This window comes from Xyrauchen texanus, chromosome 9, assembly GCF_025860055.1.
Source record: "Xyrauchen texanus isolate HMW12.3.18 chromosome 9, RBS_HiC_50CHRs, whole genome shotgun sequence".
Lineage (NCBI taxonomy): Eukaryota > Metazoa > Chordata > Actinopteri > Cypriniformes > Catostomidae > Xyrauchen > Xyrauchen texanus.
Window position 1 is genome coordinate 37,761,228 of NC_068284.1, and position 20,835 is coordinate 37,782,062.

General features: G+C 39.1%; 1 protein-coding gene across 2 annotated transcripts in view; it reads right to left on the reverse strand.

Moving 5' to 3' along the window:
• Positions 1-1,666: 1,666 nt before the first annotated feature.
• The window catches only part of zgc:110158 (uncharacterized protein LOC553590 homolog), a 141,965-nt gene continuing 122,796 nt past the window's right edge, over positions 1,667-20,835 (reverse strand). The window contains exons 1-14 of one of the 2 annotated variants that reach the window (XM_052133867.1): positions 20,285-20,418; positions 20,079-20,162; positions 16,718-16,777; positions 15,874-15,940; positions 15,659-15,726; positions 11,163-11,227; positions 11,023-11,068; positions 10,473-10,508; positions 10,038-10,092; positions 8,296-8,366; positions 7,074-7,152; positions 6,941-6,969; positions 6,743-6,844; positions 1,667-6,369 (exon numbers count right to left, since the gene is read on the reverse strand). In XM_052133867.1, the coding sequence (XP_051989827.1) occupies positions 6,340-6,369; positions 6,743-6,844; positions 6,941-6,969; positions 7,074-7,152; positions 8,296-8,366; positions 10,038-10,092; positions 10,473-10,508; positions 11,023-11,068; positions 11,163-11,227; positions 15,659-15,726; positions 15,874-15,940; positions 16,718-16,777; positions 20,079-20,162; positions 20,285-20,290 (798 nt within the window). In that variant the 5' untranslated portion in view covers positions 20,291-20,418 and the 3' untranslated portion in view covers positions 1,667-6,339. Of the gene's footprint in view, positions 6,370-6,742; positions 6,845-6,940; positions 6,970-7,073; positions 7,153-8,295; positions 8,367-10,037; positions 10,093-10,472; positions 10,509-11,022; positions 11,069-11,162; positions 11,228-15,658; positions 15,727-15,873; positions 15,941-16,717; positions 16,778-20,078; positions 20,163-20,284; positions 20,419-20,835 lie in introns of those variants that run through there. The other variant, XM_052133866.1, reaches the window with a different exon arrangement.

Consider the following 20,835-nt stretch of genomic DNA (forward strand, 5'->3'; position numbering starts at 1 on the left):
ATGGTTAAATATGGTGCTGGATCTTTTTTTTTTATGGGGCTGTTTTTTCTGCCAGAGGTCCTGGACATCTTGTTCAGATACATGGCATCACAGACCAACAGATACAAATCTAAACCTGACTGCCTCTGCCAGAAAGCTTAAAATGGGCCCTGGTATGATCTTCCAGCAGGACAATGATCCAAAACAAACATCAAAGTCAACACAAAAATGGTTCACTGACCACAATATCAAGGTCCTGCCAAGGCCATCCCAGTCCCAGGACCCCACATAAAATTTGTGGGGTGAACTGAAGAGAAGAATCCACCAACATCTGAATTTGAAGGATCTGGAGAGATTCTGTATGGAGGAATAGTCTCAGATATCTTGCCAGGTGTTCTCCAAACTCATTAGGCATTATAAGAGACTCAGAGCTGTTATCTTAGCAAAGGGAGGTTGCAAAAAGTATTGAATAAAAGGGTGCTAATAAGGCCAATACATATTGGAGAAAAATATGTTTTTAATAGTGAGATATTTCCCCTGTTTCAATTGTTTAACTTCAATTGAAGGTTAGATTTTTTTATTAAAGATCTTATGAAAGCAGCTCCCCCTTTGCTCATATTTACTAAGGGTGACAATATTTTTGGCCACAACTGTATGTATGTATGCATGTATGTATGTGTATATATATATATATATATATATATATATATATATATATATATATATACATATACACAGTATATATAGAAATCCACAGTGCTAAAAGTGCCCGAAGTGGAAGAAACACCCAAATATGGACTTTTAATTATTAGAATTATGAATGAGGTAAAGGATGCACTCAAAACATATTTGAGCCTATTTTTAAGATTATCGTATTTCTATTTCAAAACAAAATTCCATTAAATTACATGGTGTAATTTTTTACAAAATTAAATTAATAAAACTTAAAATATGTTTTTAGTATTTTATTTAGTTAAAAATGACTCAATTTGATGGACTTTTCTTATGAAATTAAAATGTGTAAATCTTATTTTTTTGTGTGTGTATTTCTATATAAAATAATAATACAATAATATTTTAATATGGATAGATAATTTAAAAGGATTTCCTTTGCTCTTTTATGGAGTTGTCAGTCATGATGCCAAAACTATGAGCTTATTCATATATTACATATATTAAATATTATCATATATGTACTGTCCAGACAAAAGTTTGTACAGACTTGACTGAATTTGATTCTCACGATCTTAAAAACCTTTTGATTTAAAGGCTTAAGCTAAATGCTTATAATAATAATAATACATTTTTTTTTTTTAAAGCAATAAGTTGGACCAGATAGAAAACGAAAAGCAGCACATGAACAACATACATGTGAACTCCTTCAGACAGTTTACAAATATCCTAGGTGGCACCTCATGAAGTTGACTGAGAAAATGCCCAGTGTGTAAAAAAATATATTTATTATTTACAAGTTAGCCAATCATAAAATAGGTAATGGAGTCTCAAATGGTCAGAGAGGGTCCAAAATGTAAACTACATTGCAACTACAACTGGGGCAAGAAACCTTGACTAACAATGCAAGTGGACGCCAAGAAAAGCTATATTGCCACAAGTGTTGTATGAGCTTAACGTATTTTTTGTGCTACAGGAGGTAAACAGGTGGCATGAAATAGCACAGACATCCAAAAGAAACATATATTTGAATAAATTAAGAACTTGGGGAGCAGAAAGTCTTGGTAAAAGAGGTTAATATTATTTTATTAGTCTTAAATCTGTATCTACAACGAAGGGACAAGCAAAAAATTAAGCAACAACTACATTATTGATGCACTTTTCCATCCTTTTTTTTAATAAACAACTTTTAGACCTAAAAGAATCTTTACAATATAAAGAAACATACAAAGAACTTTTTAATTTACTACACAAGACAGAAAGTGTCCCTAAGACAAGGATCCAAACTACCCTAAACATGAAATACAAAGCAAACTCAGGAGACGGACTCCTTTATCCTCAATACTGCTTTTCGTCTGTCAGAAAGAACAATGAACTGTGGAGAATTTTTTCATTCCCACTTTTAAAGCCTCTCCGCACCTCAACTCCTCGCTAATGTAGTATTTATTGTACAGCGTCACAATAGAATTACAGAGATGGCCAACAACATGAGTGGTTTACATACAGAGGACTGGCCAAGGAGAGACTGCAACCTATAAAACACTATATCAAGATAACAGGAAGGACAGCTCCCTCCACTTTATTACTATTTATCCATACTCCTGTATTTTTTTTGTGTGTCTTTTACTTTAAATAGATAAAAATCCTTCATAGTAAAGTTTGTAATGTGTGGTCCCTTTTGTATGTAAAGAGACAACTTCTTGTGTTCATGTATATCCATATAGGCAATGTGATAAAAGGTGGGCTGTCTGCAAAGTGCAAAGTGAGGACACTAAATGCATCGTGAGGCTTTGGCCCGCCGCATGTGTCCAACACATGATTCTGGTTTATGAGGTGCGCTTGGTTATGCCGAACATATGACCAGTTCAAACATCTGATCTTTCTTGTTCTCCCAAACATGAGCTCACAGAAGTCGTTTACTAAGTAAAGGCTGACAAAATCTTTACATTTGAATGATTAATTTAGTACATCTGTACAGTGGAGAGTCAAAAGACAGAGAATGGTGACTCTTTAACTACAAAGATGGGTTCTTCCTTTACATTTTTTTCCCCAAGATTTGTTGCCATTGGTAATTACTGAAATATCAAAACATGTCAATGATATCAAAATGCATTTTACAGTATTTACAAGAAACAAATTAAGTAATAAAGCAAGATAGACATGACATAAATGTGTTTGTCTGTGTACATCATGTCCTGGAGATGAGGAAAACTTAAAAGCAGGTTCAATTTGATTATTGTGTGTGTTGTTAGAGATAAAGGCAGCAAGAAATTAGAAGGAGATTTTGTCATCAGCAAGAGGGTTATAGTATTTAGCTCTGATGTTTACTTATTCCTTTTTACCCTTAGATAGCTAGATCACCTGAAAAATGAAAATGTTCTACTAAACCTATAGGACTTTTTCTCTTCTATGGATCATAAAAAAATTAGACAGAATGTTTTCTTGACTTAGAGGCAGAATGACTTACTTTCATTGCATTTTTCCCCTATACAATGAAAGTGAATAGGAAGTGAGGCTGTCAGTCCCTAACGTATGGCCTAAAATCTCCTTTTGTGTTCCATGGAAGAAAGTCGTATAGGTTTGGAACAAATTGTGGGCTTTGAATGATTATTGGGTGAACTATCCCTTTAAAAACTATTACACACAGAGACCCACAGATAATACAAAAAACACATTTAGTTTAAAATACACAACAAATATCAAACCCGAAAAACATTGAAGAACGAAGACATCTTAAATGAAACTGCATGTGCTGATGATATGAGGCAATGCCCAATTACTTATTGATAATATATTCCTCAGTACTTCCTGATGGTCATGTCATATAAGTGACCCCTAAAACCATAAGCTCAGAAAAGGGTCCGGTGTTAATAGACGTGGCGATCAGTTTCCAGGTCACAGTGGTCAATTTAAAGCTGCAGCATCATTTCTGAAGCACCAAACAGAACTGCAAAAATAACATGTTATCAAACCTCTTCCAGTCTTTCTTTGTCTGGCCAAAAAGGCAGTTCCACCTCAGTTTATACTGATATATCATGTCACACAACCATGCAGATTGCAATTCCATTTGGTGCCACAAGTGGCGTGTAAATAACACACTCCTGTTAAAATAACCAATTTGAACTGGAAACTGATCGCCACGTCTATTAACACCGGACCCTTTTCTGAGCTAAGGCTAGTACGACATGTTGGCTGGCATTGCTGTTTTTAAGAAGAAAACCCCTCTCTCTTTCCCTTCAAAAAGCACCCAGCCAATAGGTACCTCGTCAGTACTGAAACATCACGTAACAGTTTCAAAGGTCAACAAGATTAAAAACAAGCATAAGGAAAGCGTGAGGGTGGTCAGTGAAGCCAGAGGGCACAGACAGAACCATACAAATCTTTAGGAGGTATCTTATACTGGCATATTTACATGTGTACAATATGTCCAGAAGGGTTGCATGCAAGACATGTGCATGATAAACCTATTAATGAACTAAAAATAAAACAAATAAATACGTTGAAATTCACGGCATGTCCTGAAATGATACTGTATGAGCAGTCGTCTCTCATACATGGCCTTTGAGTTATGTTTTGCCCTAATTAGATGTATAATCAATATGTACCAAGATAGAATAACAGTTTCTTCAATGTTTTCAGCCCCGGGATATCACTATCTCTCTAAATATAACTTGAGCTTTCAGTCCAGGATAAAACTCGATATCTGAAACACTGTCTGGTCAGAGTGGTCATTGTCAATGCTGGTTTCTGTCTGATGACACTCTTTCCTCACCTTAGGGGCTCTTTAGACCGAATGCGTTCTTGCGCTACAGAAAGATAGATGCAGCGCAAGGACTAAAAAAGAACACAGGTCTTTCGAGAGTTGACATGGCCCCTAAAAACCTGGCGTTCTAGTGTGAGCTGTGGCACAACGGTTAAAGATGTCCATGTAGTGCATCTTTACATACAAGAACAAAACAATAAAAATAGCGCAGTCTGACACAAAGCATTCTTGCGCTAAAAAAGCTAGACGCAGGGCGCCGAACAGAACAGAACTCAGGTGTTTCGAGAAGTGTTTTTAAAAGTTCTTTAAACGTGACACTGATTCTAAAGAATGCTGTGAAAAACAGCGAGACGTGGCGCAATGGTCAAAGATGTCTATTTTGCAAATGCTTGCATAACCAAAAATTTTTAAAAACACACAGACAGATGCAAAGCATTGTTGCGGGAAAAACTACAGTGCAACGAATAGAACAAAATACAAGTGTCTCAGGATGCATTTTTAAAGGTTTAAGTTCTTTTAAACTTGAGTCTTGATGGTCAAATGTCCATGTCGCGCATGTTTACATATCAGAACAATGCAAGAAAAATGAAACAAACGAACACAAAGCATTCTTGCGTTAAACTTGACAACGATTCTAAAGAATGCTGTGCTCCTACGCGATATGCTAAAAAAGAAAGAAAGAAAAAAAAACAATGAGACGCAGGGCAAAGGTCAAAGATGTCCATGTAATGCATGTTTAAATATCAGAACAAAACAAGAAAAATAGCACAGACAAACACAAAGCATACTTGCACTAAAAAGGTTAGACAAAGCTCATCGAAGAGAACAGAACTCGACGTGTTTTTAAAAGTTACAGTTCTTTTAAACTTGGGGCGTATCAGGGTGCTCCTTCATGAGACACTGAAAAACAAAAAACAGCGAGATGCGGCACCATGGTCAAAGATGTGCACTGTATGCGGAGAAAAAGTTTAAAAAAATAAAATAAAACATTTTTGTGTCAGTGGCCCCTTAAGACGTTTACGACGCACTCTGAGCTGAGTCCAAGGGACAATGAATCTATGTCTCCGGTGACTGCTCTTCATACAGCTGTATTCTAGATAGGTGTTCTGAAAGGTATGGCAATGTGACCTAAATCTGCGGGAGGTAATATTTCACAGCAAACACAAAACATATCATAGACTTAATGAAAAAGTCTTGACACAGTTATTGTGCATTATGGGTGAGTGTGCTTATTCTGAATGCAAGGTATACATACAATGTTCCCCTTCCAAAAAAAATTAAAACCTAATCAATAACCATCATTACAATATTAATACAAATTAAAATCAACAATTGATAATAATACAATACATACACAGAATAATAAAAACGTTCATTGCCAAACCCACTACCATGAGTTTCCACTTGCATTTCAAATGTACACAATAAAATGGAGGATATAAGTATTGGGTACAGATATTTTCCACTGTAAAAACTACTGCATACTTTGAAGAAGAAAAAAAATAAATCCTAATTAAAAGTGGAGTACACAAAGATGTGAGCAGCCTGGTGATACAATGTCTGCCATGTTGAAACTGCTCACATACACACACCTGTCTGTGTGTGTTCAGCCCCATCAATGTCCTGAGCCAGAGAGAAAGTCCGGGAGGCAGGGAGAATCAGTCAACAAGCTCTTCCTGTGGCTCTGGGGCTGTTTCCTGTTGCCGGCGGCCATTTTGCACAGGCTGGGATGGGCCACCTTCATACGAGTCCGGTGCTCAGGGGGTATCCCAGAGGGCTGTGTGGCCAAGCCAGATGTCCGTGGGCAGAGGGTGCCAGGATTGGTAGATGTGAACAGGGCATGGTTAAAAAAGGAACAGGGATCAAAGGGGTTTGAAAACCAAACAAAAAGAAAACCCCAAATAAAAAATTATAAAGATGAAAAATCACACACTCATCGTCATGTTGGGTGAATACTGGAAAGAGAGAAAGGGGAGGTGGGGATATATAGTGAAGGTGAGATCATGAGAACTTGACACAGAGCAAATACACGATGGTCATGTGATCACTGTTCCAAAATACAGCAAGAAGATGCATGATTTTGTGTCGACAAAGCAGTAACCAAGGGACACAAAATCTGTCAAGGAAACTGCTGGTCTTTTATAACAAATCCCATTTCCAGCACTCACTCTTGGTCTAAATCATGTACAAACCAAAATTAGTTTCTCTGCCAATAACACTTTTAAATTAGTAATACTGGTCAGTTTTGAGTGAACTGCTGGGAGGAGCTATATGATTGGCAGGTGAGGGAAGTGGCAGGACTTTAGGTTTGGATTAGGATCTACTTACACTTTCACTTTGGAATGGGTTGAGGAAGTTGCCCCCCATCTCTCCGTCATCCCGCGGTGTGCCCGGTGGGTTGTTCATGCCTGCCATATTGTTGGGGGAGTTCTACAGCAAAATATTTGACAAAATTGGGATGAGGTTTGTCACTTTATGATAAATGAATAAATTATACCTGACAGACAAAGTAAAATATCTCCTTACCTTTGGCAACCCATCCATGTCACCAGATCCTGAAACAAATAAATTGCTAAAATATCAATACAATAAATACAACCAACACCAAAAAGCAAATCAGATCAGTGAACACGCCAAAAAACGGTCTCAACACGCTTACCTAACGATCCATTCATATGATGGGGTTCCATGCCGCCCATTCCGCCCATTGGGCCATCAGGACCGGGACCCATGGGGAACTGAGAACCACAGAGACACATTCATCACTTACAACCAACCAACATTTGTTTCAATTTCCAACATCCTGCACATTGTGTGAACTAGAAATGCATAAACTGTACTGTATAGGACACAAACCCATTGCTAATATGAAAAGGGATGTACAAGTCCCCTTTGATTTCTTTCAAAAGCAATGATCATGTGACATTTAGGATCAATACAAGTAAGGGATAATACATCTGTTCAGCCGTGATGTCAATTTGTAGGTGAACCTGGAAGTCTCTGGATTTTCCTATGGGTTTTTATAATTGGGATTTAGAACTCAAGTTGAATAATGTCTTTGGTAAACATTACTTGACAATACATGGACGTTTTGTTCTAAAACAGAAACTATTCAATTTCATACCTCAATCGTGAATTTTGAAGCCACCGTGTGTACTTTTTTTTTTAATGTAAAGTATGTAATTTAATACGGCTTCAAAATTCAATTTTGAGGTATGACGTGTGTAATTTATGTTGTAGAACATAGTACGTCCACATTTCATCATGTAATGTTTACCACAGTCCTTACTTTACTCATAAGTTAAATAATGGACATCTTTGACTGCTGCGCCGCACCTAACTGTTTTTTTCAGTATCTTGCGCAGGAGCACAACATTTAAAGGCAGTGTGCAAAGTTAAAAGAACTCGAGACACTGCGTTCAGTTTTTTTCTTACTGCAACAACATATGGGGGCAGTGGTGGCTTAGTGGTTGAAGCTCAGGGTTACTGACCAGAAGGTCAGGGGTTCAAGCCCCAGCACCACCAAGATACCACTGTTGGGCCCTTGAGCAAGGCACTTAACTCCAGGTTGCTCTGGGGGGATTGTCCCTGAAATAAGTGCACTGTAAGTCGCTTTGGATAAAAGCGTCTGCCAAATGCATAAATGTAAATGTATTTTGTCTGAATTGCCCCTATATAGGTAATCAGTTACCTGGGACAAGTCAATTATACACTTGCCCACTCTGTGTACAAAAATGCTGTGATTGTCCAATCAGAATGAAGTGTTCAAGAGAAGCATGTACTGTATGTAATAAATGGGACTTAACAAATGTAATAAATGTATTCAATCGATATCTTGTTTTGGAAAATATTGTAAGTAACAAAATAAAAACGATACTTACATTGGGTCTGTTGCCTCCTGGTCCGATTGGGTTCATCATTGTGTAGATGTTTTCACTAGAGTTTGTGGAGTCTAGAAGGAAACAAGGAGTAGTTTAAGATAGTTTCTAAGAATTTGACCAGCAAAACAAGAGAATAGAGACTCTTCCAAGCATATTCACATGGTCACTGCTTACAAAACAAACTAAATTAATGTTTCTCAAACTTTTTTGCGACAAGTATCCTCACAGCACCATCATGCCATCACCGAATGGCAAGTACCCATTCATTGACACAAAACCAAACATGTGTACACATATATATAGTTACGGTCAGGGGCGCTGCCAGGGGCGGAGGAGTCCCCTACCAGCCGCTGAAACGGGGAGTGGCTCGCTGCCGACCACCTGGAGCGGGAGAACCGCTGCCAGGGGCGAGGGAGACCCCTTCTGTTCCCCGAGAATGCAGCAGGGCTTTCCGTCCGCCAGGGGCCGGCTGTCGTCTGTTAGAGGGTGGAGGAGTGGCCGAGGAACAAGCTACGGTGTATCGGAGAATTGGCGAGTAATTGTTTTTTTTCATCTCTCTCTCCTCTATCTGTCACTGCCGATCCGCGTTGGCCTTTTCCCTCTCGTTTAAATTTTACAGTGTTTTTTTGGGGGGTACTACACTGTTACAGGAAGTACCCCCCATTTTTTATATTTTTGTTTCCCTCCCCTTGTCCCCTCCCTCATCCAGGTAGACGGGGATGACCTGCCGGCAGACGGGGCTTAGGGCACGCCCTCCCCCAGGGAAAGAGGAGGGGGGGGGTGTACGTCATGCCGGGGACTCCCCTGCCTGAGAGAACGAGGGAGACATGTGACAGGGCCGGGTCGTGATTATACACACCTGGTCCCATATCAGACTAATTAAGCCTCCGAGAGGGATAAAGGCCGATTGCGGACGGTGGTGCAAGGAGAGAGAGATCGTTTACTGACATGTCCGTCATGTGTGTGTGTTTGTCTTTTGTTTAAGTTAATCCTTAAAATAGTGTTTATATCGCCTCCTCATTTACATTGAACTGCTTTACAAGTACCAAATGTGGTCTCCTGCTGTTGCAGCCAATACGTCTCAAGGTGTGTGTGTGTGTGTGCGTGTGTATATATATATATATATATATATATAGTAACAGTTTGTAAGGGGTGTAATGATTCAAATTTGGGTTTGCGTCATGTTTTTGGAACGGTTAATCACTGTTAATCATACCGTTAATCATAGCTACATTTTCAGAAACCAATTCTTTTTGCATTCTATCTGGAACCAGCTTACCCCCTGGAGTACTCGTACCCCCGGTTGGGAATCACTGCACTAGATCAATATAAAGCATGGCAGGATGGGAATAGGCACCAAAATAAATGTGTCCACTTAATGATTTATAGTTGTTGAAATAGGAAGAGAGAGTGAGCACACAATCTGTGGTTCAACATGAAAAACAGAAGCGTATGGAGTGGAATTACACTGCCGTAATGGGAGGGGTGGTGATGTCACATGTTTTGTTTTCCTGCCAGAGGAAGTGTAGGTAGTAACCTTGCAGTGATATTGGCTGCTGGGTAGGGAGAGGGGGGATGGAGAGGGTGTTAAGTAGGGTGTTTGCAGAGTGCTGAGCATCTTTCTTTCTGGAGAGAGAGATGAACTATTTCCGACTGTGCTGACAACAGAGATAAGGTGCTGAAAGAATGTACAAGTGCGTGAATGACACGAAAAGGCGTTGGACAGAACGGATATACTGTACCTCCTGGGCTTGGCATTATAGGAGTTCCTGGAGGTCCACCTCCTCCTGGAGGACCCTGAGGGAGAAAACACACACACAAAGCCACGCTTAGCTTTTCAGTGTGTTATAATAGTTGCCGCACTATTAGAACTACCAGAGGAGCAACAAAGACACACTAGGCACTGGGGAACCATTAGGCCGCTTTGAATAATGTGCAGATATTTTACTTTTAAGAGTGGCGATGCTAGGGGCAAAACCAAGCGGGATAGTAATTGCTCAAGTAAAATCAATACATTTAGAGACTTTACTATGTGCTTAGTTTTGCATTTGGTTTCTAAAGGAAGCACAACATTTTGCTTCCCTTTAGGCTAAAGACAATAGAAGTACAGTAGAGAACAGTAAAAGAGTGCTGCAATCTGCTTTCTGTCTTAAATTGTCTTAAAGTTTGGTACTCACCACATAGTTGCCAGGAGACGAGGAGGAGTATGCTATCTGTCAGCACAAACGAAAGATAATGATTACATCTTATTTTGATGAGAAATTGATTACAACACCATAAAAAGCATACCTTTGTAAAAAAAAAAAATATTACCACAGTTTTGTGTAAACGTACCAAGGAATTCTCCTTTGGACATGTACAATGGGAATATGGTAGTTTTTTTTAAAATAAAGTACCTTGGAATCAGTGTGGGAATCAAAAGATTCTGGTTCTGATTCAAATTCCAATTCTCAAAACACAGATTCCTGTTTCAATCGAATTTTATGTCAGCTACGTCATTTAATGGTGGTTTAGGAATGGTTCTTTTGGATAAAAACGTTAACATCATGAAAACCATTTGGAGTATTAAAAAAAATACTTACTTTATTTGTCACACTACTTGAAATACCAGGGTATATGAATTTGATAATCATTTTCTAACATGGAATATATCAAAATACCATTTGATTCCATCAAGTTTTGTAATACCACAGAGCTGTGCTTGCTGATAGAAGAGTGTGGACTTACCGAGTTAGCATTTGGGTTTGGCCAAGGGCCGCGTCCTCCAGGACCCCTGTCACGAGGGGGTAAAAAAAAAAAAACATTTAACAGACTAACTTTAACAGGATTAAAGAAACTGTGACAGGGAGTGTTTTTGAAGAACTCACATGTTCATTCCGGGCATGCCTGGACCACCTAGAGAGTTGGGAGGAGGCCTCATACCACCATAGTTCTTTAAAAGGCAAACAAAACATACAAGGATTATTTTTATAGACCCATTGAATTTATGTTTGTCACACATTCCTGTCTAAATATGAATGACACTTCAACAGTGTTTGTTGAGAAACAAGAGATTTTGCAGCGGGGATGCCCGCATACTGTATTTGTGACACTTTTTTTTTACAATTAAAATATCAATCATTTCAAGAATAACAAAAAATATAATTTTTTCAACTTATCTTAAACCACAACAAGTGCATTTACATGCACACCAAAACGCTGTTAACTATCAAAAATCAGCTGGGAAAAATCATTTTTACACATTGGATTTTGAGCACATTGGAAAAACTTGTAAGAACACCAGTAAAGGTTTTTACAAGCAACGCTATGTCATGTTTGCTTAAACCATTTATGACCTTAACCCTATAAATGAAAGCTGCTTAATGTGTTTACATTACCACACTTGTTGTTGGCTTGCTAAGTATAATAGGTGTAAGATCGTGCAATTAAACGCACTCATTGTCACATGAACAACCAGTCAATAATGACACTGATTTAACAATCATGAACATCAGTACACAAAAAATTCCTTCCTTCAAGACAGACATATTCAGTGAGTGAATTATTCGCCATACTGTCTTAAGCCACTAACACATCAGTTTGTGAAGCATTTTTTGTGGTACACAGTCATATTATTACATTCAATTCAAACTGCAACCTCACAACTCAAGTAAAAATAAGACTTCTTTTTCCATGGTGCAGAAAACACTGCCCTATCAGTAACGAGTATAAAACTGAACAGGTTACAAAGTGATTGACTATGCTAACGAAGTTCTGCTCAGGCAGAAGGCGGCCCACCTGTCTGACTGCCTGTGGGTGGAGGGCAAAATGTGACAGAGGCTTTCAGGCCTCAGGCTGATTCGCTCTAACCGAGTCTTTGTTCTGTGCTCTACCCAATTTGTCGAACAGATGCTCCACCAGCTGCCGATTTGTGAACCGCCTCACTTGCCAAGAACGAGAAGGACAGCCAGAGAAAAGTGAGGATAATGGGAGAACTCTGCATTTGGCATAGGTGACTAAAGAGGAATAAAGGTGTTTAGTCTTAATCCTGAGCTGTTTGACCTTGGGGTCCATATGGGGTGGGTGGTAAGAAAAATGTCATACAATGGTACATATTATGATAAAGTCTGGAAACTCTTGTCTGGAAAAGCATGTAGTATTGTATTCCTTCAGGTTCACTTATAATATTAGTAAGGTTTTCATATATTTATAAAACATGATAATATTCTGGCCCTCTGTCAGAAATGCTCTGTTTTGGTGCTGCTTATCCTTTAAGACTTGACAGTAAACACCCACTGTTATAATTGGCTCTCTGCTCTTGACTGACCTACTCTCTACTTGCCATATCACTGCCCACTGCTGCTGGTATGGCTACGGAAGTGATAAGGTAAAGTAGGCGTTGATGTGTTTTTGTGGAGATGGTCAGATGCAAATGTAAGCACAGTGTTACATCACAATTAGTGGTCAACCGATATTTTGCCAGGGCGATAAATCGTCCGATATTCTGAATTTTTAATTATCGGCCGATAAAACTTCCAGTATGGCGATTTGTTTCTTAAGGCCGCAAGGGTGACGAAAATTGCCTGCTTGGATTTGAAGCATCTGAGACATGTTAACGACCAATCAGAGTTTGTTTTGTTGTAACGTGCCATCGTGTTACTACAATAATAAACTGTTGTGCAACACCGTCTCATTTAAACAGTGCGCATATCAGAGATGTGATAAGACACATCTGAGCTCACAGTGTTACAGTGCTCGCGTGTTTCACTCTCCCTCTCTCCCCTCAACAAGATCCCTATATCTTTTAACTGTCTTGTCTAATGATAAAAAGGCACATATCAATACAACTAATCTCATATAAAGTCTGCAATTAAGCAGATTCCTCATTTAAACAGATGTAATAAACAAACCTCACAAAACTTGAGCAAATCCAGCAACCTGTGGAGTGCTCATATTTCTTCCTCACGCACGTATTCTATCAGCCTCTCATCAGCATTTCCCTGTAACTTTTAACTTTCTTGTCTAAAGACAAAAAGGCAAATATCTTCTTTCTATCATTTAACGTCTGCAAATATGTGAATGCCTGGTATAAACAGATGTCATCCAAGAACCTCGTGAAAATGCCGTTCAGCCGTTTCTTACTCTCGAGTGCTCATCTAATAATATCTTCTACTTAAGCACATATTCTATCAGCCAGAATCAAAACTTCAGGATCAAAAGTTCCTCTGATCCACTTATCAAGACGGTCAAACAGTTAAAATCCCAGCAGGCAATCCAGGCCATTTAAACTGTCAGGAGATTGCTGGTTGTGCTGGATACGCACGAGAGTGTAGGTGCAATTTCAAAGTAGAAGCAATTCATGCACGCTATGAGTAAAGGCCGAAACATACTCTATGCTCTACGCATTTGTGAAAGCTTGATGCTTAACGTGCATGTTTGCGTTACCGTGGCGGGAATAGACCTCAGTACTCAAAGGGGGCCAAGTACTCAAAGGGGGCCGATAGTTACCTTCAAATGTCTGTGTCATTAAACTGGATGCATTACTATTCAGGTAACTGGCTATAAATATATTGACTTTAACTTAATTGTTCAGCAATATGCTCTTCAAACTGTTGCTCTGCCATGACAATAGTTGAGTTGAAAGAGAAAACACCGTAAGAGAGGGCCGAATATATATATATATATATATATATATATATATATATATATATATATATATATACACACTCACCTAAAGGATTATTAGGAACACCTGTTCAATTTCTCATTAATGCAATTATCTAATCAACCAATCACATGGCAGTTGCTTCAATGCATTTAGGGGTGTGGTCCTGGTCAAGACAATCTCCTGAACTCCAAACTGAATGTCAGAATGGGAAAGAAAGGTGATTTAAGCAATTTTGAGCGTGGCATGGTTGTTGGTGCCAGACGGGCCGGTCTGAGTATTTCACAATCTGCTCAGTTACTGGGATTTTCACGCACAACCATTTCTAGGGTTTACAAAGAATGGTGTGAAAAGGGAAAAACATCCAGTATGCGGCAGTCCTGTGGGCGAAAATGCCTTGTTGATGCTAGAGGTCAGAGGAGAATGGGCCGACTGATTCAAGCTGATAGAAGGGCAACTTTGCCTGAAATAACCACTTGTTACAAGTGAGGTATGCAGCAAAGCATTTGTGAAGCCACAACATGCACAACCTTGAGGAGGATGGGCTACAACAGCAGAAGACCCCACCGGGTACCACTCATCTCCACTACAAATAGGAAAAAGAGGCTACAATTTGCAAGAGCTCACCAAAATTGGACAGTTGAAGACTGGAAAAATGTTGCCTGGTCTGATGAGTCTCGATTTCTGTTGAGACATTCAGATGGTAGAGTCAGAATTTGGCGTAAGCAGAATGAGAACATGGATCCATCATGCCTTGTTACTGTGTAGGCTGGTGGTGGTGGTGTAATGGTGTGGGGGATGTTTTCTTGGCACACTTTAGGCCCCTTAGTGCCAATTGGGCATCGTTTAAATGCCACGGCCTACCTGAGCATTGTTTCTGACCATGTCCATCCCTTTATGGCCACCATGTACCCATCCTCTGATGGCTACTTCCAGCAGGATAATGCACCATGTCACAAAGCTTGAATCATTTCAAAATGGTTTCTTGAACATGACAATGAGTTCACTGTACTAAAATGGCCCCCCAATAGAGCATCTTTGGGATGTGGTGGAACGGGAGCTTCGTGCCCTGGATGTGCATTCCACAAATCTCCATCAACTGCAAGATCCTATCCTATCAATATGGGCCAACATTTCTAAAGAATGCTTTCAGCATCTTGTTGAATCAATGCCACGTAGAATTAATGCAGTTCTGAAGGCGAAAGGGGGTCAAACACAGTATTAGTATGGTGTTCCTAATAATCCTTTAGGTGAGTGTATATAAACATACATATATGATATAAAGAAACTGCTACATCATCTACCATATAAAAAACAATCTTATTTTTTTTTAAGATTTCTTAAATTTAAAGTTTTGAGTGAAATTGAGTAAATATAATGCTAAATATGAGTGTTTTTCATTTTTTTAGTAATTTAATATATTTAAGTTATTTACTATATTATATTGTGTGATATATCGGCATTGTATCTGCCACCCTGCTCTCTGGATAATTAAAAAACCCATATCGGTCAACCACTAATCACAATATGGAGGAAGTAGTTAACGAATCGTTTTTGCAGCTTGGTTTCATCAAATGCTCTTTTTGCAGTGAGGAGGAAGTTTTGATTTATAAACTTTGCATTATGTCTTTATAGTACAACGACCTCTTATATGTCAAAAGATCAAGGAAAATGTGATTCCTCATGTCATGACCCCTTTAACTTTTTGTGTTTGCCTACCTGAGGGCCCATGCCACCCATCCCCCTGGGAGGATTCATTCTCATCGGGCCGCCCATGTTAGGATGTCCTGGAAAACAATAGATAGGGATATTAAACAAGATCATTATCTATTAAAAAAGAGCCACTTAGTTATGTCATTCATTGATCTGTCTGCAAATGGCTCTGTGGTTATGAAGCTTTGTAAAGAGTGGGGTAGAGAGAACTAAGACACTACCTTGAGGTCTGGTTGGGTCCAAACTGTTTGTCAGGAGTGGCTGTGACCCTGGAACTCCCACAGGAGGCTGAGGAGGACACAAGGAGTTAAATTAAGTACGGATAATGAAAGACAATAAACTATTTTAAAATCATATTAGAAAAAATCATATACTCTGAATCATAAAACCCTGGCAGACTGGCTGTGTATTTAAACCTAGTGAGTTGCCCACCTAGAAAGCATTTTTGGGACACTTGAACCTTTGAATCTGATACTGAACCTGAATTTTTTAATGTCTAAATGCACTTAGGGTTGAGAATTTAAAAACAGTTCCTATTCAGATTTGGGTACATTTAAAAAAAAACGAACAAACAAACAAACAATTCGAATAAAATAATTTATGACATCCGTTCCATTAACAGCCCTAGAACATCTGCATTTTTGTAGACATAAAGCAACAATAAAATAGGAATACATCTGCAACACACTTATCAGTGCATCTTTAAACTTTGATTAATTTTTCCCACGATTCAAAATTCTGTGTTAACGCACCTTTCTGTGTCCATTGAACACCTGCTGAAATCTGAAATCATTTAATTTCACACACAGGCTGTTGAATGCAACAAAAGATGTTTTCCAAACATTCCCATTCTTTCTTCCTCAAAATTAATAAAATAATCATTAATGGAATCGTTATTTTTGATTTCCGTCCCTAATGACGTCCAAATTGTCGCTTCTGAGACTGCATGCAACTTACTAGGTTTTGAAACACAGCCGTTTTGTTTTTGTAACCACAAAGAAAATTTACAATTTATTTGTAAGTTTTATTACGCATCAAAGTCTAAAGATACAGTGACTTCCATACCTGATTTGGCATGCGAAGAGACGGCCGTGGTCCACCTGGGTACCGTGGAGACATGAAAGGCTGAACAACAAAACAATTAGCAGGAAAGTTCATCATTAGAAGCATGTAGGACTATTTACAATTATAGCAAGAGCATTGTAAAGACTAGAATGACTACAGCAAGCCAGGTCATAGCAGATGAAATGGACAGACAGATGCACGGAGAGTACAAGCCAATGCAAGATGACATCAAATATGTACATGTGACATCTCTCCTTCTGTCCATCAACACAGACTGCTTCCACTCGGCCTTTATTATGTTCACAAACACTCAAAAGAAGATAAAAGGCCCTAACGCTGGTTCCAATAATTCTGCCGGCAGTACAGACCTCGAGTGGCTGAGCGGTAAACTTGGCCGGTTCTCCAGTGAAAGTTTCATCAAAAGAAAACTGACCACAACAAGCCAAATGAGGGCAGTATTGTGCCTGCTCCTTGACATACAAACAATTAGCTGTGTGTGTGGCTGCATGTTTGAAACCTGAAGCTGCTTCTGTGGTCAAGGCCAATGGATAGCTCCCAGAGAGACTTGCGCCATCTTTAAGGTCTTTGTAAAGACATATTGCCGCTAAACACTAAACTGTTGTACAACAGTAGTGCTCTAATACAGCATGGTGTGTGTTCATTTTTCTTAGAGAGAAGTTTGATGGTTTGACTGTGTATCTGTGCAAATGTTTTTGACAGCATATAAGCACAATAGTACTGTCATTATTTACCCACCCTCATGTTATTCTAAAACCATATGACTTCAAAACTGACCCCATGAAATCGAAATCGGAGTTTTGTGATTAAGTTCATGGGCTCTTTTTATGTGACCATGCTATGTGCATCTTATTCAATTTCAGGAGAGCACGAAATATAAGTGCGAGTGGGCATGGGTGGGAGAGCTTGCGCTATCTGTGGATGTATGCATGGAAACTATGGGTGTATTGTATGTTAATGAAGTGCCATAAATCACAATTTGCTATTTTCCTGAAAAAACCCTCATTGCACTAAGACTATGTACATTTTTGGCAAAAGTCTAAATTCAGTTCCTGCAATTGCAGTTTTGGGATTCCACCAGCAGATGGTAATCAGGTTCATGTCCAAACTCTGAAAATGCAGTGGAAAATCAAATGAATGTCCCTTACAATTATAGTTAATACAAGTCATTCTCTATAATTTAAATAAGCCTACATCCAATTAGTCCTAACAAGCATCTCCATGGGTATATAAAAAGCGGTCATTTAGACCTGACAGTCAAGAAGGATGTACGGTAGGTACTTCATGTGCGAAATAACGCAAGACAAAATGGTTGATGTTACTCTTTGACATTGACACTACCAACTTCTTATAAATCTTTGTTTATATTGCTGGTAATTGACAGGGAAAGGAACTATAAAATAGGATGCAGACCGTGCAATAACCAAAGAAATATCCCTGAATTAAACTTAAATCGACCAAATCCATTCACATTTGCAATGCAATTTTTTCGTCCAACCCACTGAATTTGCGCTTATTACGTCGCGCAGCACTTCACTAAAGACGTAGAAGTCTTAATATAGGGCACCATGTTTGCTTATGTCATTATGTCTCATATGTCATCTACACTCACTGAGCACTTTATTAGGAACTCTATGGTTCTAATAAAGTGTCCGACATGGTCTTCGGCTGTTGTAGCCCATCAGCCTCAAGGTTCGACGTGTTGTGCATTCTGAGATGCTATTCTGCTCACTACAATTTTACAGAGTGGTTAGCCGAGTTACCATAGCATTTATGTCACCTTGAACCAGTCTGACCATTCTCCATTGACTTCTGTCATCAACAAAATGTTTCCGGCCGCAGAACTGCAGCTCACTGAGACTGTGAGCGGCATTCTGAGTAAAATCTTTCTGAGTTTACTACATTCTGAGTAAACACTAGAGACTGTCATGTGTGTGAAAATCCCAGCAGATCAACAGTTACAGAAATACTCAAATCAGCCCATCTGGCACCAACAATCAATCCACTGTTGAAATCACGGAGATACATTTTCCCCATTCTGATAGATGTGAAAATTAACTGAAGCACCTGACCTGTATCTGCATAATTTTATGCATTGCACAGCTGCCACACGATTGGCAGATTAGAGAGTCACAAGAATAAGTAGGTGTACAGATGTTCCTAATAAAGTGCTCAGTGATTGTATATGCTAGTGTAATCATAAGAGTTGACAAATATATTTTTCTCCCCAATTTGTAATGCCCAATTTGTAATGCCCAATTCCCAATGCGCTCTAAGTCCTTGTGGTGGCGTAGTGACTCATTTAATAGGCTCATAGTTACCACAATCGGGGTGGCGGAGGACGAATCTCAGTTACCTCCTCGTCTGAGACCGTCAATCTAATCACGTGGCTTGTAGAGCGCATTACCGGAGACATAGCGCATGTGGAGGCTTCACGCTATTCTCCGTGGCATCCACACCCAACTCACCACACGACCCACTGAGAGCGAACCACATTATAGCAACCACGAGGAGGTTACCCCATGTGACTCTACCCTCCCTTGCAACTGGGCAAATTTGGTTGCTTAGGAGACCAGGCTGGAGTCAGCATCTTTACTCGCTAAGCTACCCAGGCCCCCACAAAATTAGATTTTTGAAGATATACGGTACACATTTAAAATGTATAGTGTTTCTATTCCAGGGAAAAGGACCAAAAATATTTATGTAACATTTTGCACTGACAAAATTGATGTCCAATAAAACTACTTACTAGAAATAGCAAGCAGAAAACCATGATTCTCGACTGAATTGTGAATTGGTATTACGTCAAAACAGGACAGAAAATATGCTCATTAAGTGCACATATTCACATGTGAATTCACATGTGTATCTTTGTGAGGGTGCTGAGTGGCGGTAGGATCTACAATATTAATGTGCTATCGATGGGGGGGTGGGGAGTTCGGGGTGAGGGCCAGGAGTGGAGACCCATCTCCAAGAACAAGGAGGAGACTGAATTATTTATCCTGTTCGCAGGGAATCGACTCTAGATGGAGGGGGTGGGTGGGTATACAATCCCAGTACACAGAAACAGAGGAAGAAAGAAATAAGAAAGAGAATACAAAGGAGGAATAGACATAACAGGCACATCAGCTCCAAGTACAACTGTATTCTAGAACAGGAATCTCGGAGACAATTACTAATTTATATGTTTCTATAAGCATGTATAATGGAAGGGTGGGACATAATTATGAATAACAATATAATTCACACCATTAACATTGAGTGGATGCCAGTGTTGTCCACTGTTTTCATGTGCGCAAGTGTGATCAGTGGTGTGTGTGAGGGATGTTGTTGTGTGTCTTACCTGGACGTGTGGTCCCATCATGGGGTTGCTGGTATTGTGTGGGGGAGGCTGTGCGTGTGGTGACGGCTGCGAGCCGGGAGGCCCCTTTAAGAGAGAAGAGGGAGATGAGAGATGCACAGACGGATTGCCAGCGAGGCCTGCAACTGCTGAGCCCCTTTAGACATACATAACTAACACACAACTGACACAAACTAAATCGTACTCACAGACATTTAGTATTAGTCCATATCGGTGATGATTTTCAGCAATCACAGCCATCAGTAATTTTCCTATTCATTTCTACTATAGGGATTTGATAAAGTACTTGACAAATATAGTTCTAAGCCATGAACCAAACCAACTAGCTCCAAGATGAATCATACAATTACAAACTTTGAAGCAGAGATATATTTGAAAATCAGATTAAAAAAATTAGTCCGGTGGCGTAGTGAAAATACCGTTACCGAGATGATAAAAGCACCAAATTTTGCATGGTGTTTCCTTAGGGTCTATAGTGTAATTTTGGCCTAGGAGCCCTCGGAATTTTTTTTTTGTAACATGTCATATTAGAAGTATATCATTATCAATGAAATATGCTTAAAAACACAGCGAAACACACAAGTTCCTGCACAAGATAAAGTATTCAAATGAATCCCAAAGTTAACATTTATGTTTATTTATGTTTATGAACTTTTACATAACAAAAGCTTCAATACATGTTAAAGTATTATCAATATGGTCTTTATTGGCCTTGTAATTGATAATTATGAATCGTTAC